Source organism: Molossus molossus, unplaced genomic scaffold, assembly GCF_014108415.1.
Source record: "Molossus molossus isolate mMolMol1 unplaced genomic scaffold, mMolMol1.p scaffold_m16_p_9, whole genome shotgun sequence".
NCBI lineage: Eukaryota > Metazoa > Chordata > Mammalia > Chiroptera > Molossidae > Molossus > Molossus molossus.
This window is the reverse complement of record NW_023425403.1, coordinates 59142135-59161051: the sequence shown is the minus strand read 5'-3', so window position 1 is coordinate 59161051 and position 18917 is coordinate 59142135. Positions and strand designations below refer to the sequence as shown.

At 42.4% G+C, this 18917-nt stretch overlaps 1 protein-coding gene across 3 annotated transcripts in view; it reads right to left on the bottom strand.

Moving 5' to 3' along the window:
* NAXD (NAD(P)HX dehydratase) overlaps positions 1-15158 on the bottom strand; it is a 28373-nt gene extending 13215 nt beyond the window's left edge. The window contains exons 1-5 of one of the 3 annotated variants that reach the window (XM_036250292.1): positions 15107-15158; positions 11071-11221; positions 7826-7871; positions 7086-7174; positions 2585-2693 (exon numbers count right to left, since the gene is read on the bottom strand). In XM_036250292.1, coding sequence (XP_036106185.1) covers positions 2585-2693; positions 7086-7174; positions 7826-7871; positions 11071-11221; positions 15107-15152 — 441 coding nt within the window. In that variant the 5' untranslated portion in view covers positions 15153-15158. Of the gene's footprint in view, positions 1-2584; positions 2694-3999; positions 4086-7085; positions 7175-7825; positions 7872-11070; positions 11222-15106 lie in introns of those variants that run through there. The other 2 variants (XM_036250293.1, XM_036250294.1) reach the window with 2 other exon arrangements.
* Positions 15159-18917: the final 3759 nt, after the last annotated feature.

The following is an 18917-nucleotide window of genomic DNA, read 5'->3' as shown; positions in this document are numbered from 1 at the left end:
TGATATATATAGTGACATAATCACCACAATCAAGCTAATGTATCTATCACCTCACACAGGTGAGAACACTTCAGATCTACCTGCCTCTTAGCAAATTTCAATATACAATACAGCACTGTTGCCTCTAGTCACCATGCTCTACCTCAGAACCTACTCATCCTGCCTAACTGGAAATTCGGACACCCTGACCAACACCTCCCCAGCCCCTGAACCCCAGGCCCTGGCAGCCACCTTCTACTCTCCGCTTCTATGAGTTTGACTCTTTTGACTCCACAATGAAGTGAGGTCACGCAGTGTATCTTTCTGCAGCGGATTTCACTTGGCTCTGTTTCTCCTCAGTGACTGTTTCACAGGTTTAAGGAAAGGGAAATTTCAAACCCCAACTTTCACCTCAAGGGCTGGAACCGGAAGATCTATCATGGAAGGTACCATGTTCTCACGAAATTCTAGTAAAGCAAACACACATCTTTTTTTGTTGTTGTTGTTAATCCTCACCAGAGGACATTTTTTTCTATTGCTTTTTTTTGAGAGAGTGGGGAGGGGGGAGAGAGGGAGGAAGGAAGAGAAGGGGAGGGAATGGAGAGGAACATCAATGTGAGAGACACATCATTGGTTGCCTCCCGCACACACCCTGACTGGGACCGGGGATTGAAACTGCAACCCAGGTACATGCCCTTGACCAGGAATAAAACCCAAAACCCTTTGGTGCAAGGGCCAATGCTCTAACCACTGAACTACACTGGCCAGGGCCAAACATGCATCATTTTAACAATGTTCTTTACCAATCAGATTGCTAAGAGAGTACAACTAACACACAGCTACCTACACCTTCTTTTCACTTTAACTGTTACTGAATTTAATTCAACAGGCAAAATCTGAGCCAATGATGATAAGGATAATGATGATGAGGATGTTTGATGATGTTTCATGTGACCTCGAATCCTTTAGTGGGCACATGATTCGGAGCTCACTCCCGATCTCCTGAGGCTCCATCTCACATAGGGCACACTGCATGGCCTTCTCTGGGGCTGGCGCGGGGCAGGCCATGCAGGAACACTGAGAAGGGCCCTGGGGAAGTCAGGACAATCTCAGGGGGTAGTACCCAAGATGTGTCCAGCCGAGAGTAATGCCCTGGCAATGTTGAAGTGTGTTGAGCAGAGAGAACACACAGAACATGGGGCTGGCATGTTTTCTACATCTTTACTTCCCCTGGTTCTGGCTGGTATTTATTTCTATTTCAACTTTTTAAGGATAAAATTTTTTCATCTTTTAAAATTTCATCTTTTTAGATTAAGGCAGACATAAAATAAATTTTCTGTTATAAAGAACAGCATAAATGAAAAAAATATGAATATATACATATGCATGTGAGGGTAACTAAGATTTCGTGTCCACTCTGCAACACAGGCGCCTGGCTACTGTGCGTGTGGGCAGAGTTTATCTGAGAAGGATAGCGGGGAACAGAACAGAGGTCAAAGCCGCAAACCAACTGGCCCATGGGGCCAGAGGCACAGTGCTTTCTAGACCCAATAAGAACATCAAGAATGCTAGAAAAGCACCAGGTTAAAAAATCAGATTAAGAGAGCTTTGGAGAGGAGCCAGCTGACAACACAAAGCTAGAACCAACAGATACCTTTTGTGTTTTTATCTAAATGTCCAACTTATAGCAAAGTAGCTGGTAGAGCCTTGGCCGTTGTGGCACAGCAGCTAGAGCGAAGGCCCTCGCAGCAAAGGGTTCCTGGTGAAGGGCACGTACCTGGGTTGCAGGTTCAGTCCCCAGCCCTGGTTGGGGGTGCATGGCAGGAGACAACCAATCGATGTGTCTCTCTCTCATCAATGTTTCTTTTTCTTTCTCTCCCCTACCACGTCCTCCTTTCCTTTCATTCTCTCTAAGAATCAATGGAAAAAATATCCTCGGTGAGGACTAACAAAAGACACAAAAGTAGTTGTTAGAATAACTCTCAGAAATATCCTCTCCCACTGTTCATCTGAGACAGTGACTGTCCCTGCTGTATCATGTACTGTGCCTAACCTAGCACTGTGCAAAGCCCTTTATAAAATGTAGCTCAATAACTCCTGGAGGCACAATCACCCCTTTACAGGGAGGGCACAAGGCCTAGAAGGCTGAGCAAGCTGCCAGTGTCCCCAGCAGGACAGCAATCATGCTGGGAGGTGAACTTGGGCCTGATCACAAACCCTGCCCACTGCGGACACTGCTCAATCTGGATGCTGGGACCTCCCAACACCTGGACTGTAAAACACATAAACGTCAGGGTGACACCCATCAAACATCTGAGCAATTCCACAATGAATTCCTCCTGCTATAGTAGGAAAAAGCCAGTGCCCCAAGAGTAGAAAAGATTCCTTCAGTCTGGTTTTGTTTTATTTTTAAGTTCATTACCATCATTATGCCTAGTTCCTCCTCTATCCCCCACACCAAATTTTATCCATCTTAATTATTCCACGACAGGGCACACAGAACACTAAACAACAGAAATTCAAGAAACATGTTTCTGTCCTGACTTCCTAAGATCTAAGCATCCAGTTCATCAGCAGAGGTTTGTTTAGTAATCCTACACATTACCTTGACATTTTCAAGAAGAGCATCATCTCTCCCCAAGCCAGGTCCTACAACCAGGGCATGCAGTCGGGGCAACCACTTTTCCACTTCACTCACGGCATCAGGGCTGTCACTAAATAAAGAAAAGAAGGGCAGAACGCTTTACTTAAGGTTCCATTTATTTGTTCATTAATGAAACTACAGATTTTTCCAGATTTTCCCAGTTTTTCTCCCCAGTGTCCTTTTCCTGTTCCAGGACCCCCTCCTGCACGTAGCCAGCAAGTCTCCTTAGTCTTCTCCAAAGAGACCAATTCCTCTTTTAACACACCAACATAGATGTCTAGCTTTCAACATTTAAATGCCTTCCAGGGCATTGTGCTAAGTGAAATAAGCCAGATAGAGAAAGACAAATATCGTATGATCTCTCTCTCTCTCTTTTTTAATCCTCAACTGAGGACAGTTTTGCATTTATCTTCAAAGAGAATAGGAGGGAGAGAGGGAGGAAGAGAGAAAGAGAAATACCGATATGAGAGAGACACATCGAGTGGTTGCCAACCACACGACCCCAGCTGGGGCCAGGGACAAGCTGCAACCAAGGCACGTGCCCTTAGCGGGGACCGAACCCAGGACTCTCTGGTCCACGGGTCGATGCTGTAACCACTGAGCCAAACTGACCAGGGCTCATATGAGCTCTTATATAAAATCTAAAAAACAAACAAAGAAAAAACGAGCTCATAAATACAGAGAACAGATGGGTAGTTACCAGAGGAGGGCACTCCTCTGGAGTTCATATATATGCTATAAAGATGAAACTCAAAAATATTATGCTAAGTGTAAAAAGGCAGACACAAAAGAACACACATTGTATTTCTCCATTCATATGAAATGTTCAGAAAAGGCAAATCTAGAGAGACAGAAAGATTAGGTTTCCTCAGGCTAGGGGTGGTCATGGGCAGGGGTTTTCTTTTTGGAGTGAAGTAAGTGTTCTAAAATTAGATTGTGGTGATAGTAATACTTTGGTAAATACACCAACACTCATTACACAATTAAAATGAGTAAATTTTATAGTAAGTTATATTTCCATAAAGCAGTTACACACATTAGGAATAGTTAGTTAATGAGAGCAATGGTGGAGAGAGACAATGGGCCATACATGAAATATTCAAGGAATGATCCAGGAATCTGACATAGCTGCCATGAGGAGCAATAGTGGGTATGAGTTCAAAGGAGTTGGAGGTTTCAGGAGTGAGAGAGGGGCAATGGTCTGGGAGGAGCAGGGAGGATGCACATCCCACCTCTAGACCCAGTGGTACATGAGGGTGCAGAGGAAAAGCCACCTCCACTTGACAGGCTTGAAGGGGAATAAGCCTGGAAATAAGCAGAGCAGGTAAAGGAGGGAGTGGCATGAGCAGGAAATAAATGAGAAAGTGCTCACTTACATGAAATGGCAAAGACAGGTCTGGCTGAACAGAGTACCAGTAAGGGATTGATATGAGAGATGCAGAAGCATATTCACTGTGATGAAACTCAAGCATCAGAACCTCTTACTTGCTGGGCCCCTTCTAAGGCCCTGGGAGGGGCCATAGCAATTTATTCAAGTGGTCCAGATGGTTTTGCAAAATCTGCAAAGGTAGGCAGAAAGAAGACTTGGGTTTCAGTAAAGCTGAATCAAAACAGAACTTCCTTCTCAGAAGAGTCAATAGTGCAGGATATAGAGCTATAAACATAACACTTTTTCTCCTTGTTTTAAAAAAAAGGCTCATGAAATAAAAATTGAAACATATTAGACTAAGACTTGACGGCTCATTTCAAAATTATCCAGGCCAGTCTGTTTCCATCACACAGGAATACAAGTAACAGTGTAGACCTTGCACTTACAGACTGTCCTCTACATCAGACACTGGGGAAGTCATCTAAAAGACTCATGTAACTGATCCCTTTAAAACATTCAGAGGGCAGTCTGGCAGTGTTGCTCAGTGGCAGAGCGCCGACCCATGCAACAAGAGGTCGCCAGTTCAATATCTGGTCAGGACACATGCCCAGGCTGTGGGCCCGATCCCCAGTGGGGGGCATACAGGAGGCAGCCAGTCGATGTTCTCTCTCATCAAATTTTCTATCTCTCCCTCTCCCTTCCTCTCTAAAATCAATAAAGAAAAAAAAATTTTTTGCCCTGGCTGGTTTGGCTCAGCAGTTAGCGCGTCGACCTGCAGTCCAGAAAGACCCAGGTTCAGTTCCCGCTAAGGGCACGTACCTTGGTTGCAGTTTGTCCCCAGCCCCGGTTGGGGTCGTGCGGGAGGCAGCCAGTCGATGGGACACGTCGATGTTTCTCTCTCTCTCCCCCTCCCACTCTACCTGAACAAAAATGGAAAAATGTCCTCGGGTGAGGATAAAAAAAAAAAGAAAAAAAAATTTTAAACATTAAGAGGGCCCTCCTTTAGACAAAACCTGACAGCTGCACAGAATTTTGTTGTTTTTTCACAATACCTGTTCATCATCTCATTTCTTAACCTCTTAGAACCCACTGTATAAGGCTTTCCCCCCATAAGCTGCTTGTCAAAGTCACCAATGACTCCATACTATGAGATCCAACCACCCATTCTTAGTCCTCATCACTGACTACAAGGACATAGGCCCTTCTAGAACAGTCTGCAAACAGTTCTTCATTCAACTTGAGGATACCCCTCCTGGGTTCTTTCAGCTCCCCACCCATCTGTTCCCAAACGGGTGCTCCCAAATGGGTATTTCCTGTCTACACGCACTCCTATGTGGTCTCATCTTTGTTTGTTGGCTTTATCCACATGTTAACAACTCCCAGATTTGCACCTTCCCTGACTGCCCCACTCCTATCTGATGCTTACCAGCCAAGCCTGCTTGGATGTCTAAAGGCAACCAAAAATATGTCCAAAACCCAACTCCTAACCATCAGCCCAACCCAAATCCTGCTCCACCAGTTTCCCAACCTCATTAAATGACAATTCGCTCAGCCCAAACCCTGAATGGCATTCATGACTGTCTTCTTTTCCTCGTATCCGATATCCTACCAGTCAGCAGAATCCTGGGGCTATACTTTCCAGAGGTACCCAGAACCTGCCCCATTGTCCAGTTTCTACCCCATCAAGTACCTATCACCAGGATCCTTATAACAGCTTTCTAGTGGGACTCCTGCTTCCACCCTGGACTCCAAAAGCTTATTTTCTTTCTTTTTCAAAAAAAATTTTTTTTAATATGTTTTTATTTATTTTTTAGAGAGAGAGGAAGGGAGAGATAGAAACATCGACATGAGAAACATCGATCGGCTGCTTCCTGCACGCCCCCTACTGGAGATCAAGCCAGCAACCTGGGCATGTGCTCTAACATGGCATAGAACGAGGACCTCCCAGTCCACGGGACGATGCTCAACCAGCCGGGCCACAAGCTTATTTTCAACACAGCAGCCAGATGTCTTTTGAAACATAAATGGTCCCTGTCCCTCCTCCGCTCAAATGGCTCCAGTAGCTTCCTCCTCAATTATGGGAAAGCCAAAAGCCTTACAATGACCCCCATAACCTGCAAAGCTTGACTCTGAACCTCTGGTCACTCCAACCCATCCCGAGTACCTGAGTGCTCCTCAACACACCTGCAGCTTGAGCTCTTGCACCAGCTATTCCTGTGTATGGAAGTGCCTCCCCTCACTCCTCATGTCTGCAGAACTCACTCCCTCACCTCTGAGCCTGTACTTGAATGCCCCTTGCTGTGCCACTGCCCAAGATCACCCTGTTACAAACTGCACACATGGCATACGCACCACATGTAGAGCCAGTACTGCATCCCCTTCCCTATTCCCATCTCCCCATGGTGCTTATCACCCTCTGACACACTATCATCTTGTTTGTCCATCTCCATAACTGTGTTACCCAATACAGTAGATACTAACCACACATGGCTTTTAAATTTATTGAAATTAAAGTAAAAACTCAGCTCCTGAGTCCTACTGGCCATTGAAAGTGCTCGGTAGCCATATGTGGTCAGCAGCCACAGTGTTGGACAGCACCAAGGGAAAACATTTTCATCATCAAAGGAAGTTCTAGGGCACTCCTGAGAGCAGGTGTTTTTGTCTGCTTGGTTTGATGCTGTCCCTGTGGTACCCAGGACAGGGCCTACACAGAAGAGCTGATGAATGATGAAGTTTTGTTACTGCTGATAGGCCCCTCATTCCCGCCATATGTGCACTGTCCACAGGCAGGCCCACAGACCTCTTCTGGGCCTAGGAACCTCCAGCCATTTCTGATAGACCACAGGGGCTAGCCCTGGGCATGTCACCCTGGTGTTCAGATCTTATCCCGTGCTGTCGCACATGACTGTTTGTCTTTTTCTGACCACTGACAATGGGCTCATTATAGTTTTCTCCTTTCTTCTGAAACAATCTACCTACCAACCCTCAGTACAGAAGTTACTTAACCGAGGCTCTTGGAGAGTTGGTGTAAAGATACCACATGACCAAGGAGCGCTGATGCAAGTAAAGCACCCCATGTGCAGCCCCACTCACAGAACCGGGTGAACAATCAGCTCCGGGCTGTATGACTTGATCACAGGTGCAGCCTCCCGGGTACAAAACACATGGGATAAATCTGCACCCTGAGAAATGAACACAAGAGGCTGACTTAATGTGGGACTCACTCAAAAGACACCCAAAGTGGTTTAGGCAAGAGCCACTTACCACAGGACATGTGGCGTTCAACCATTCAGATTACATAGCACCATTTGTAAAAGAAAAATACGTATCCAACTGCAGCAGTTAAACTACAGCGGGGAGGGTGAGGAGAGGGCATGACCTAAGAAAAGTCTTGGAAATAAAGGCAGACTTTTGCTGCTGCCTAAGAGGCACGTCAACCCAGACTAGCTCAGGCTGCCTCACCTATGAGGCTCACGGGAAGCAATCCAGTCATGCAGCTGAGAACATTTCACAGTAACTGTGCTGACTGGGTGGTTAGGACTTGACCACAAAAGGCACGAGCAACTGCCAAAGTCAAAAAATGTTAACTGCTTCCACTAGAACTGAAAGGCATCTCAGGATCATTTTGGTGAAGTACAATTCCAATAAAATTTTATTTTAGAAAAATGAGTTTCAAGTTATTTTATCACTGACCAGACAGGGTACATTTAAACATGTTTCTCTTACCCATAATAACCTGAAGATGTTATTGAGATTTCTACTGGAAAACTTTTGCATTAATCATATTTAAATAATCCAACTCTTCCTAATAAAGAAGATACAAGTAAACATACCACTTTCAGAGCTGAGATTGCTGCAAAATAAGGTGCTCCGGTGTACCTAAAAAGAAGATATTTACAGTCAAAAACTTCCGAGAATGAAGCAAGCACACCAGGTTTATCAACAAACCATAGAGATATCAAGCACCTAGCTCAGAGCCCAACCCTTAGTAGGTGCTCAGTAAATGTTCACTAAACATAGATCAGAATCAGAAAAGTCAGTCTTTCACTTGAGACCTTTGTACTAAGCCAGGAGAGGCAAATTCTGGATTCCTGTGACTGTGGTCTCCCTGTAATGGGTATGTTCAAACTGAAGGCTTGAGATGATGGTTTTATAGGTTCTTACATGTCTAACGTATCAAAGTGTTTATCAATAACATGTCAATAAAGTTGTGAAAGAATCTCCTAATATAAAATAGTTCAGCATATAATAAGGTTGCCAGATTTCTATTAACCAAAATAAAAAAGATAAAAATAGCATTTTTCTAGGAATAATAAATTAGAAACTATGATAGCATCTACAATATTGGAAAAAACCATAAAGCATCTAGGAATTAAGTTTATAAAAACATATAATAATCCTGTGGGGAAATTTTTTAAACCTATTAAAGGATATATTAGATGAACACTATCTGAGATGACAATATTATAATGATGACACTTCTCTCTAGATTGATACATAGATATAAAAATGATTTGATTTATCACAAATGTACACAGGTACAAATAAAAGAAAATGCAATGGGATCTGAACAAAACTGGGGCTTTGTTAGCAAGGAAGATGGGTAGGAATGTAATATTAGGGGAAAAAACAAACCCCAAAAACTGAAGGTTTAAGGAGACAACAAGAGTTTACTGAAGGTGTCTGCCAGGTGAGAATGTGCCTGAGGTGATCACAGGCCAGAGCACCCCGCACTAGACAGTACCTGAGGAGCAGGACATCACTCAGAGCAACAGGCAATGGTTATCTTAATGTAGGATCACATGGGAGCACCCAGGCCAAACAAGACAAGACTCTCATGGCTCCCTCTGGCTTCCATCCTATAGTTCTGGAAAGCTTATAACTCCACTTTGAAGTTCACTTCAAGCACAGAAAGAAAAACCCTTGAACTCAGCATCAGATAGTGTCTGTAATTTTTATGTCAATTCCAAGCAGTGAAAAGTTTTGCTATCCCAGGAAAAACAAACTGGGGAAAAAACAGAATGAACTCTACATATGCGACACTCTCCAGCAGAGCAGGGCCAACTTGCCACACACACACACTCACCCCACAACATGAACACAAGCTTCACTACCAAAATAAATACATTAAGACAACAACAAAAATAGCTTGCCTACTCAAGAGCAAAGGCTGCCAATACCCACAAGGGTGTGAGGGGAACAGGGGCTTGTTGATGGCAGCCAAACTAGTGCAATTTGGGGGGGATGAACAATTTGCAATGTTTATCAACATTTAAAATGTTGGGGGGGGATCAGGAGGAGGGTATCAATGGGGGAAAAAAGGAGAAACATCTGTAATAAAAATAAGTGAATAAAAAAAAGAAAAAAAAATTGTCTATGTACTCTGCTCTAGTTAAAATTCTTCTAGAAATTAATCCCTTGATTATAACCAGACAGGTACACAAGGAGATAAATGTGATGAAATGTCTAGAGATATATTAGTTGAAAAAAAGAATAGAGTTAACCAATTGCCTATCAACAGGGACTTGGTTAAATAAATAATGGCCCATATGTACAATGAATACCATATAGTCACTTACACACTTATAACGAACCAGTCTACTTGAATCAACATGGAAACACAAAGTAAAATAAAGAGTAAACATAATAAAAAAAAAAAAGGCACATTGGGTAGACTCTACATGTTAATAGGTTTATTTCCCTTATTAAAAGAGTAGTCACGGTCATATTGGGTAAAGAAACAAAATCTAGCTCTGGCAGGTTTGGCTCAGCAGTCAGAGCATCGGCCCACGGACCAGAGAGTCCTGGGTCTGGTTCCCACTAAGGGCACATGCCTCGGTTGCAGCTTGTCCCAGCCTGGTTGGGGTCGTGTGGGTGGCAACCACTCTCTCATATCGATGTTTCTTTCTCTCTCTTCCTCCCTCTCTCCCTCTATCTGAAGATAAAGGCAAAAAAAAAAAAAAAATTTCCTCGGGTGAGGATTAAAAAAAAAAAAAGACAGTCTAGTTACATACTACTTACAATAAGTATACTGAACTACATAATAAACCATTAAAAATACAGGGCTAGGCAAAGAGCACACAAATGTAAGCAGAATCAGAAATACTAACCAACATCAAATTAAGGTCAAAGGCACTAAGTAGATCACTTACAAGCCTGGACAAATTACAAATCTTTATGTTTCAAACAACAGAACAGCAAAATATATAAAACTAGAAGAGAGAACAAACCTTTTAAAAAGCTAGGATCACCCTGGCCGGTTTGGCTCAGCAGTTGGAGCATTGGCCTGTGGACCAGAGAGTACCGGGTTTGGTTCCCACTAGGTGCACACGCCAAAAAAAAAAAAAAAAGCTAGGATCGCCCCGGCCAGAGTGGCACAGTGGTTACAGTGTTGGCCCAGACTGAAGGGTCATGGGTTTGATTCTTGGTAAGGGCACGTACCTGGGCTGCAGACTGGATCCCCGGCCCCAGTTGGTGCAAGTGTAGGAGGCAACGAGTCGATGTGTCTCTCTCACATTGATGTTTTTCTCTGTCTCTCCCGCCTACCCGTCTCCCTTCCACTCTCTCTAAAAATCAATGGAAAAATATCCTTGGGTAAGGATTAACAACAACAAAATAATAATAATAATAATAATAATAAATATTTTAAAGAGCTAGGATCTGTCAAATTTCATAAATGACCTCCAGGAATATCTTTATATTAACAAAGTAAACCAAAAAGATGCTGAGTGTTTTTATGTTGATTTCAAAAGTAATATATGCTTATGGTATGAGTCTAATCAATAGGGAAAAGTATAAGATACAAAAAAATAGTCTCATCTCCCAAGTATAGGCAAAATCTTTACACTAACACAAACCAGTGAACAGCTCGATCAGGGTCCCTTAGAGTTTTCTCCTATTCAATCTTAGAGTTAATCACTGAAAAATACCAAGTATCATAATATCAGACTACATTTGGAAATGATTACTGGAAGTCCAACTAGGCAGATGGACAGTTGAACGGATGGCTAACAGATAGGTAGACAACTAGATAACAGAGATTAACTGTTTAAATACAAACATTTTCCAAGTCACTTACTCTTGGCAGCCTCCAACTATGCCTATTCTTCCATCTTGCCCTTTGTGCTTCTTGGTAGTTAGAGGAGGTACAATATTTCTCACCAATTGAAAAGTATTTTCCATATCCTTTATCGAATGTTCTTTATGCAGTGAAAATGCTCTTTTTAAAACTGAAAAACAGGAAAATGAAAGTTCTCAGCATGGTAAGTATCTATTGGTACATATAAAGAACAGAGAGTTAAACAAAATAGCCCTTTAACCAAAATACTTCCCCAAATTTACTCAATATGAATGCTACAGATTTTTACCCAATGGTTTCATTATTTTACACACATTTCATTTCAATCTTCCTTTAAGTTTACTACATCTTTTCTCTCAAATTGGAAAAGCAATCTCCCATTTGTTACCTTCCACTGTCATATTCAAGTCTAACAGATTCATATAATTCTCCATTTAATTTCCCAGTCATATTTCCAACCCGCAATTAGATACTAATTAAATGATCTATGAATGGCATTCTAAATATAGAACATGTCTTACACTGGGTTCAAAGGCATTTTGAATTGTCTCTAAATAGCTAATTTCAATAGGCCTTTCTTGAAAATAAAGCACTCAGTATTTTTATCCTTCCAGTTACCTCAGCAGCTGAGAAAAACTAGATATGGGTCACAAGTTCAAGTGATCAGAAGCAGGCTCAGCTCCACAAGGTCAAACAGCTTTGCCTTTATTAACACTCTTAGAGTTTTACTTTTTTTTTTTTATCCTCACCCGAGGACATTTTTTGATATTTTGTTCAGATAAAGTGGGAGGAAAAGAGAGAAACACTGGCGTGAAAGGGACACATTGAGTGGTTGCCACCCACAAGACCCAACGAGGGCCGGGGACAAACTGCAACCGAGGTACGTGCCCTTAGCGGGAACCAAACCTGGGTCTCTCCAGACTGCAGGCCAAACCGACCAGGGCAGAGTTTTACTTTTTAGTCAATAAAATTATTCTAATAATATCCTTTGATGAGTAGATATAAATGTCTCAGTTGGTATATCAGATGTTGTGATCCAAATACGTAAAGAGAATATTAATTACTGTCAACCCAAACATCTTTCACCTTCCAAACCAACATAGGATTAAAACTTAAAACAGAGCCCTGGCCAGTTTGGCTCAGTGGTTAGAGCGTCGGCCCGCAGACCAGAGAGACCTGGATTCGGTTCCCGCTAAGCACCTACCTCGGTTGCTGTTTGTCCCTAGCCCTGGCTGGGGTCGTGTGGGTGGCAGCCACTCATGTGTCTCTCTCACACGGATTTTCTTTTTCTCTCTCTTCTTCCCTCTCTCCCTCCCACTCTAACTGAAGATAAATGCAAAAAAAAAAATGTCCTTGGGTGAGGATAAAAAAAACCAGAATCACTGTAAACCTTTGGCCAAGAAAGGGCACAACTAGGCTCAGGCAAGAATCAGTACAACTGGCTGATCCTCTGCTCCCAATGTCTTTCCTCATGAGCCACATTCGGTTCCAGTGAGATGACCTAAGTACTGCTTCCCATCCTGACTCAGAGCCAGCTGGCAGAGGTGCTGAGCAGAGCAGAGCAACCCCTCTCACCCCCCACCCTACTGAAATGTTCAACTTCTCAAATACCCATCCACACTCTGAATTCCCAGACTGTACAGTCTTTGCCATGCAGTTACTGTGAAATGCTCTTTCCTGGTGCATGAAAGGAGCTAGAGCTGTTATAATCAGATTTAATGATGGCATCACTAACTGCTGATGAGCAATCTATGCAATCATGAAAATGCTTGCCATGCATTTGTATCAAACTTGAACAGATGTAGCTTAACAATAGGACTTGTTAATACAAGAATACCAGAGAATGGTTGCTCTTTCAAATTCCCCAGAACAATAAATACAGCTGCTTAAAAAAAAAAAAAGTCTAGAAATTGTAAACATAAAATCCAAACTTACCAAGTCACTCAAGGGTTGTTCTAGGTTTCCTATGTTTTGAGTTTATTGGATACCATCACCATCACCATCACTTTATACTAAGCATTTAACCCCACATAACATATCCCTAAGACCACCCCACCACCTTTTGTCTACACAGAATGTGGTACAGCTCCCATCTGTGGCTTAAAGGGTCTATGTGTTTCCACGTTGAAACCCCCACCCTCAAATGCCTCAAACAGAGTCTGGCACAGAGTAAGACACTCAATATATGTCTGATGAATTAAAGGCTTCTTGATTCACTCTCATCGGTAGTAAGTTTATCCTTTTACAAAAGGAAACTGAGGCCCAGAGTGACAGACCTGTGAAGATGCCTCTGTTAGTAATGGATAAACTACACCAGAAGACACCATTTTACCAAAATGCTGCCATTTTAAGGCAAAATAAATCATTTTTCTTTAACCAAATATTTGCCCCACCAAACAAAAGACAGGTCAAATCCTTCTCAAATGCCTTCTGATACCATCTGGGAGGGGGGAAAAAATCACTGTTGAAAAGTACACCATTTTCACTTTTCAACTGGAACTGTATGAATGCAAAGTAAAATCCATACTGTTCACCAATGTTCTGTCCCACTCACCTGAAATGAGTACCAAATGAGTCAATTAAATTTCCCTAAACTTCACAGTGAATATCAGTTTTAGCTGGTTTACTGACATACATCATTTGGAATTATCCACAGAAATATTTAAATATAAACATCAAAGTTCTGAAGGATAAAAAGGCCTTGACAAGAGGTGACTTAAAATGTATCCTATTAAGTACCTTTGTTTTCGTAACAATTCTGAGTCTGGAAGAACAGGTAAAACCAGCCTTTTGTTTGTTTGTTTATTTTTTCTTTATTGATTTTAGAGAGAGAGAAAGTGAGAGAGAGAGAGAGAGAAACATTGATCAGAGAGAACATCCACTGGCCGCCTCCTGCATGCCCCCCACTGGGGATTTGCCCACAACCTGGGCATGAGCCCTGACCGGGAATTGAACCGGGACCTCTTGATGCATGGGTCGACGCTCAACCACTGAGCTACACTGGCCGGACTGGTTTTCGTTTTAAAGAAGTGTGGCCAGCCCAGCCGGTGTGGCTCAGTGGACTGAGGTCATCCCATGGACCGAGAGATCCTGGTTTGATTCCCGGTCAGGGCACATGCCCAGGTTGCCGGCTCTATCCCCAGTGTGGGGTGTGCAGGAGGCAGCAGACCAATGTTTCTCTCTCACATCAATGTTTCTGTCTCTCTCTCCCTCTCTCTCCGAAAAAAAATCAATAAAACATATAAAACAAAAAGTGTGGCTGAGGAAGTCTGGAGAATCACAAAGATTTCTCAAGCTTGCGCTGTTTTCTAGAACTACCTGCCACTTTGCAACTTTCTGTGATACCGATGTTTTTTTGTGCCAAAAGTGCTTTAAATTAATCGGAACCATAACTAACTTGGAGCACAAGAGAGCAGCAATGAAGTCAACGGAGATGCGCCTTAAAGCTAGGATAGGAATTCAGGGAGCTACACCTGCTTTTTGGTCAAGTTCAGCAAGTCAGCCTAATAACGAAACTTCCGACAAATTCAAAGAGAAATCTTGCGAACTAATCACCGTGCGTGAATCGAAGACAAACAGCTACCAATAACAACTCTCAATAAACTGGTGCCCAGAAGCCCCTCTGCTGCTGGTGTGATTGAGGTGCCTCAGCGGAGGAACCCTCAATTCTCCTCGAAGCATCGGGACCTATCTTGCCTAAAAACATAAAGCCAAACTCCTTAACAACTACTCGGCAAGTCCGGCCTGAGCTCGGCTGTCCTGAAAGCTCCAGCCAGCGCGGTCCCCGGGCCCCGCCCCCGCCCCGGGACGCCGGCGCCGCGCACAGGCCGGGCGCACCACGCCGCTCCTCGCGGACCGCCGGCCCCACTCAGCGCCTCCCGTCCGGACTAGCGGCGCGCGGCCGGGTACCTGCGTCCAGCGACGGCCCGTACAGCGCTAGCGCGGCCGAGAGCAGCGTGACGAGGGCCGCGCCGGTAACCGCAGCCCCGACCCCCGCCGGAGTGGCCATGGCCAGGAAGGACCGTGTTGATCTTACCTCGCCGGCAGGCCCGAGGCGCAAGCCAGCCGAGACGCACAGCCATGGAAGAACTTCCGGGCTTCCGTCCGCCCCCGCACCACCGCGGGAGCCACCACCCGGCGGACTTCCGGGATCCGGCCGCCTCCGGAAGCCGGCTCCCAACTCTCCGTGGTCTGGGATTTGGCCTCGCATCCCGCGTGGTCCGCTGCCGTTTTGCTGGAGGGTCGATTCCGGAATCAAGATGCGTTTTAATGGTTTAGGGCTTGAGATGTTTTTATTGGTCCTTTTTTTTTGGACAAGGGGCGTTCGTTATAGAAGATGATTGAGGCAGAAAGCTGCCCAATTGACAGGCTGTGCGTTTTCCTTTCAGCTACATAACTTACAGGGTGTGCAGAAAGTTAGCTCCAATGGAAAAATTTCTTTTTCTCTATTGTATGCACAGTATTCTGAACATGACACATGGTAGGTGTTCACTCTTTCTTTATTGAGCATATAGTTTACAAGACAACAAAATTCACTAGTTTTAAGCATACAATTATGTGTTTTAACAAATATGTATAATCATGTAATCACCACCACAATCTTGATTTAGAACATTTCTATCAGTACACCAAATCATGCTTTTGATGCTGTTACATTATTTTTTAATTGTTTATTGCTTATATGTGGAACTACAATTGATTTCTATATATTGACATTGTATTCTTTGACCTTGCTAAATTCATTTATTAGTTCCAGCAAGATATTTTTTTTTTTTATCCTCACCCGAGGATACCTTTCCATTTTTTGTACAGATAGAGTGGGAGGGAGAGAGAGGAAGAAACAGAGAGAGAGAAACATCGACGTGAAGGGACACATGGAGTGGCTGCCACCGCACGGACAAACTGCAACCGAAGTACGTGCCCTTAGCGGGAACCGAACCCAGGTCTCTCCGGACCGCAGGCCGATGCTCTAACCGCTGAGCCAAACCGGCCCAGCAAGATATTTTTTAAATTACTTGAGATCTTCTATATAAACAATGTCAGTTTGTCCCATTTTTTGGTGACAATAACTTGAACTTCAATCATTTGGTAAGGTGATATCCACCAGATTGTTTATTACCATTATGAACTCCTGAATTTTTATTTTATTCAGTAAATATTTATGAATTTTTTACTTATTCAGATTTATTTATTAGTCACTAGGTTATTTACTCATTAATAATATTAATTCATTTTAATATTGTTTTATTTATATATTTAATTGAATTATATATCACACTGCCTTTTTTATATTTTAAATGAACCATGTTGAAATATTTACATTTCAGTGGGTCATCTGGGGCCCCCAGCTTTAGAGCCATCATCTGATATTGTGAGTCTGCCTTCCTACAGAATGCAGAACATGATTTCCTTCTTGTGTGCCCCTCCCTTAGATTTTGGGGAGGAGGGAAGATATGCATAAGCTAAGAAAAGCTGTACAAACCACTTAAACTCTGAATCTTCCTTACTCAGCTATGAAGTTGGGAAGCATGAGAGTTGGCACTGCCCACCTGGTAGCATTGTGGTGTATTAATACGATTTGTTGTCCAAAGCCAAAACGATGGAGGAAAAGAGTACCAGTTCAAAATAGATGCACTTATTTAGTTTCTTTTACATCACCTCTTAAATAAGACACGTTGGCCCATCTCTCTGGCCATGTTGAGAGGTGACTGTGATAAAAAATGGGCCACATACTAAACCTAACAAACTCAGGGGAGGCCTGTATTGGCAGGCCTTACAAACTCAGAGATCTAAAGTAGCCATATAGGATGGTCTAAAATTAAAACTCCCTAACTAAAATTGAGTCATGACCTAGGCTGGTATCTTCCTTGACAAGGGTCAGTCTTTACTTTAAACTGAATCTGTTGTCTTTTTGCATCTAAGATAACAACCTTTGGAATGTCAGAGTAATCCCCTTTTCCAGACCCCTCAGGGCACAATCTCCCACCAGAGGGTAAGACCACAGAACCCCCTCTTTATTATCTTGTCCAAATACCATCTCTACATACTTAAATGTTATTTGTTAACTATCCTATACCCATCAATGTAAAACTATGGCTCTCCATTTTATTCTTTATCCAATCTCAGAGATTTCCTTGCTGTGCTTTCTCCCATCTCCCTGCAATCCCCTTATGTCTCCTCCTTTGATTGTAATGTATAAAATTAGCTACAAAACTGCCATTCTCCAAAGCATTTTCTCAACCCATTGAGATTTTGCTTTCCAGCAATTGTCATCCAGTTTGGCTCAAATAAAATCATAAAAATTTCTGTGGGTTTAGACATTTCTTATGTGGACATGACCTTTACCACCTTTCCACACTGTCCTCCCTGGTGCTATTGGCCTGCACGCTACTGTTCTCATCAAACCAGTCTAAGAACTAGATCCAAAAAAAGTCTATTGGAACCCAGATATTTTTCTGTTCAGAAGGTGAACTAGCACATTGGATTATGTTATAGAAGACCTGTGAATATGTTTGTTAGTATTTACCCACAAAATCTGAAAAGTAATTAAAGTTGGAATAATCTATATTTTTTCAGTTAAACTTGAAGGGACTAGAAGTGACAACACTGACAACTAATCTGTACCCCTACTAATTTAAGTAGTTCAGTGGGGGCAACTGCTTATCATGCCCATTGGTAACGGTTCTTCATTTTGAGAACTGTTCTTTGTGACATCTTCCCTATTATTTTTAGCTTTGCTTTAAAGAGGAATATGATTAAAGGAAATAGCCAGAGGAAAAATAAAATTTAATTCCAGGATTAGTAAATTTTTATTTTCAGCCTTCAGGAAAAATCAGGTAGGCTCAGGTAGATTTAGTTTCTCTGGGAGCTTATTTGAAATGCAGAAGCACGAAGGTACCTATCATGCATAAAATTCATGATTACTATGATTCAGCATTTTTATTAAAAACACAAATGAAAATAATCAATTAAAATGTTGATGCTGTTATCAATCTGCTTGGCTATGAGTAAAACACTTGTCTTTTCAATCAGCTGTTGCAGAGTCAGCAGGAGGGTTGCAGTGGTGGCTCCAGGAAAGGCCACTCATGAAGGTTGAACTCCACCCTGTAATTTCACCACAACCTCTTTTCATGTTAGTTTGATGGGACCAGGGTACGAAATCTTGATCAAGATCTCAAATGATTACAGCACTTCTCATATTTGTCATATTTGCAGATGGTGATGTGTTGTGTATTCACTTACTCCCACATAAAATTCAACAGCATATTTTCCCATCCTTTCCTCCTGCGTTTGCTAAAAGAAGCCACATAGACCTGAATCTAACATCATGGAATTCACCTATTGATCCCTATCATGGAAGATAAGCTGAGAGGAAGTAAAACATCTAGCTGTGTGTGTGTGTGTGTGTGTGATTGAATGTGTGTACACTTGCATTCCTGATTATGTATCAACCACCAATAAATGAAATGATAGGCTCTTCTTGATAGCTCTAATCTCAAATACTTTAGAAGGCCCACATTTTCAATAATAATAATAATAATAATAATAATAATAATAATAAAACCTCTTATATAATCATAGCATGAAGGAATAAACACTAGGTTGAATCTAGATCTAAAAATTCGAATTCCCCAGCAATAGCTTTGAGAATGTGGAAGAAGCACCTAAACAGTTTTAGTATAGGTTTTTCACCACCAAAACCAAAAATATTTGCATTAGGTAACTTGCATGTTTCTTTCAGCTCTGGAAATATGTTTTTGATCTAGTAAATACATTTGCTTATATTTTACCTTTAAAGTTTGCGACTCACATCTTAAAGTCCTCTAAGAAGAACAATAATGTGTTTG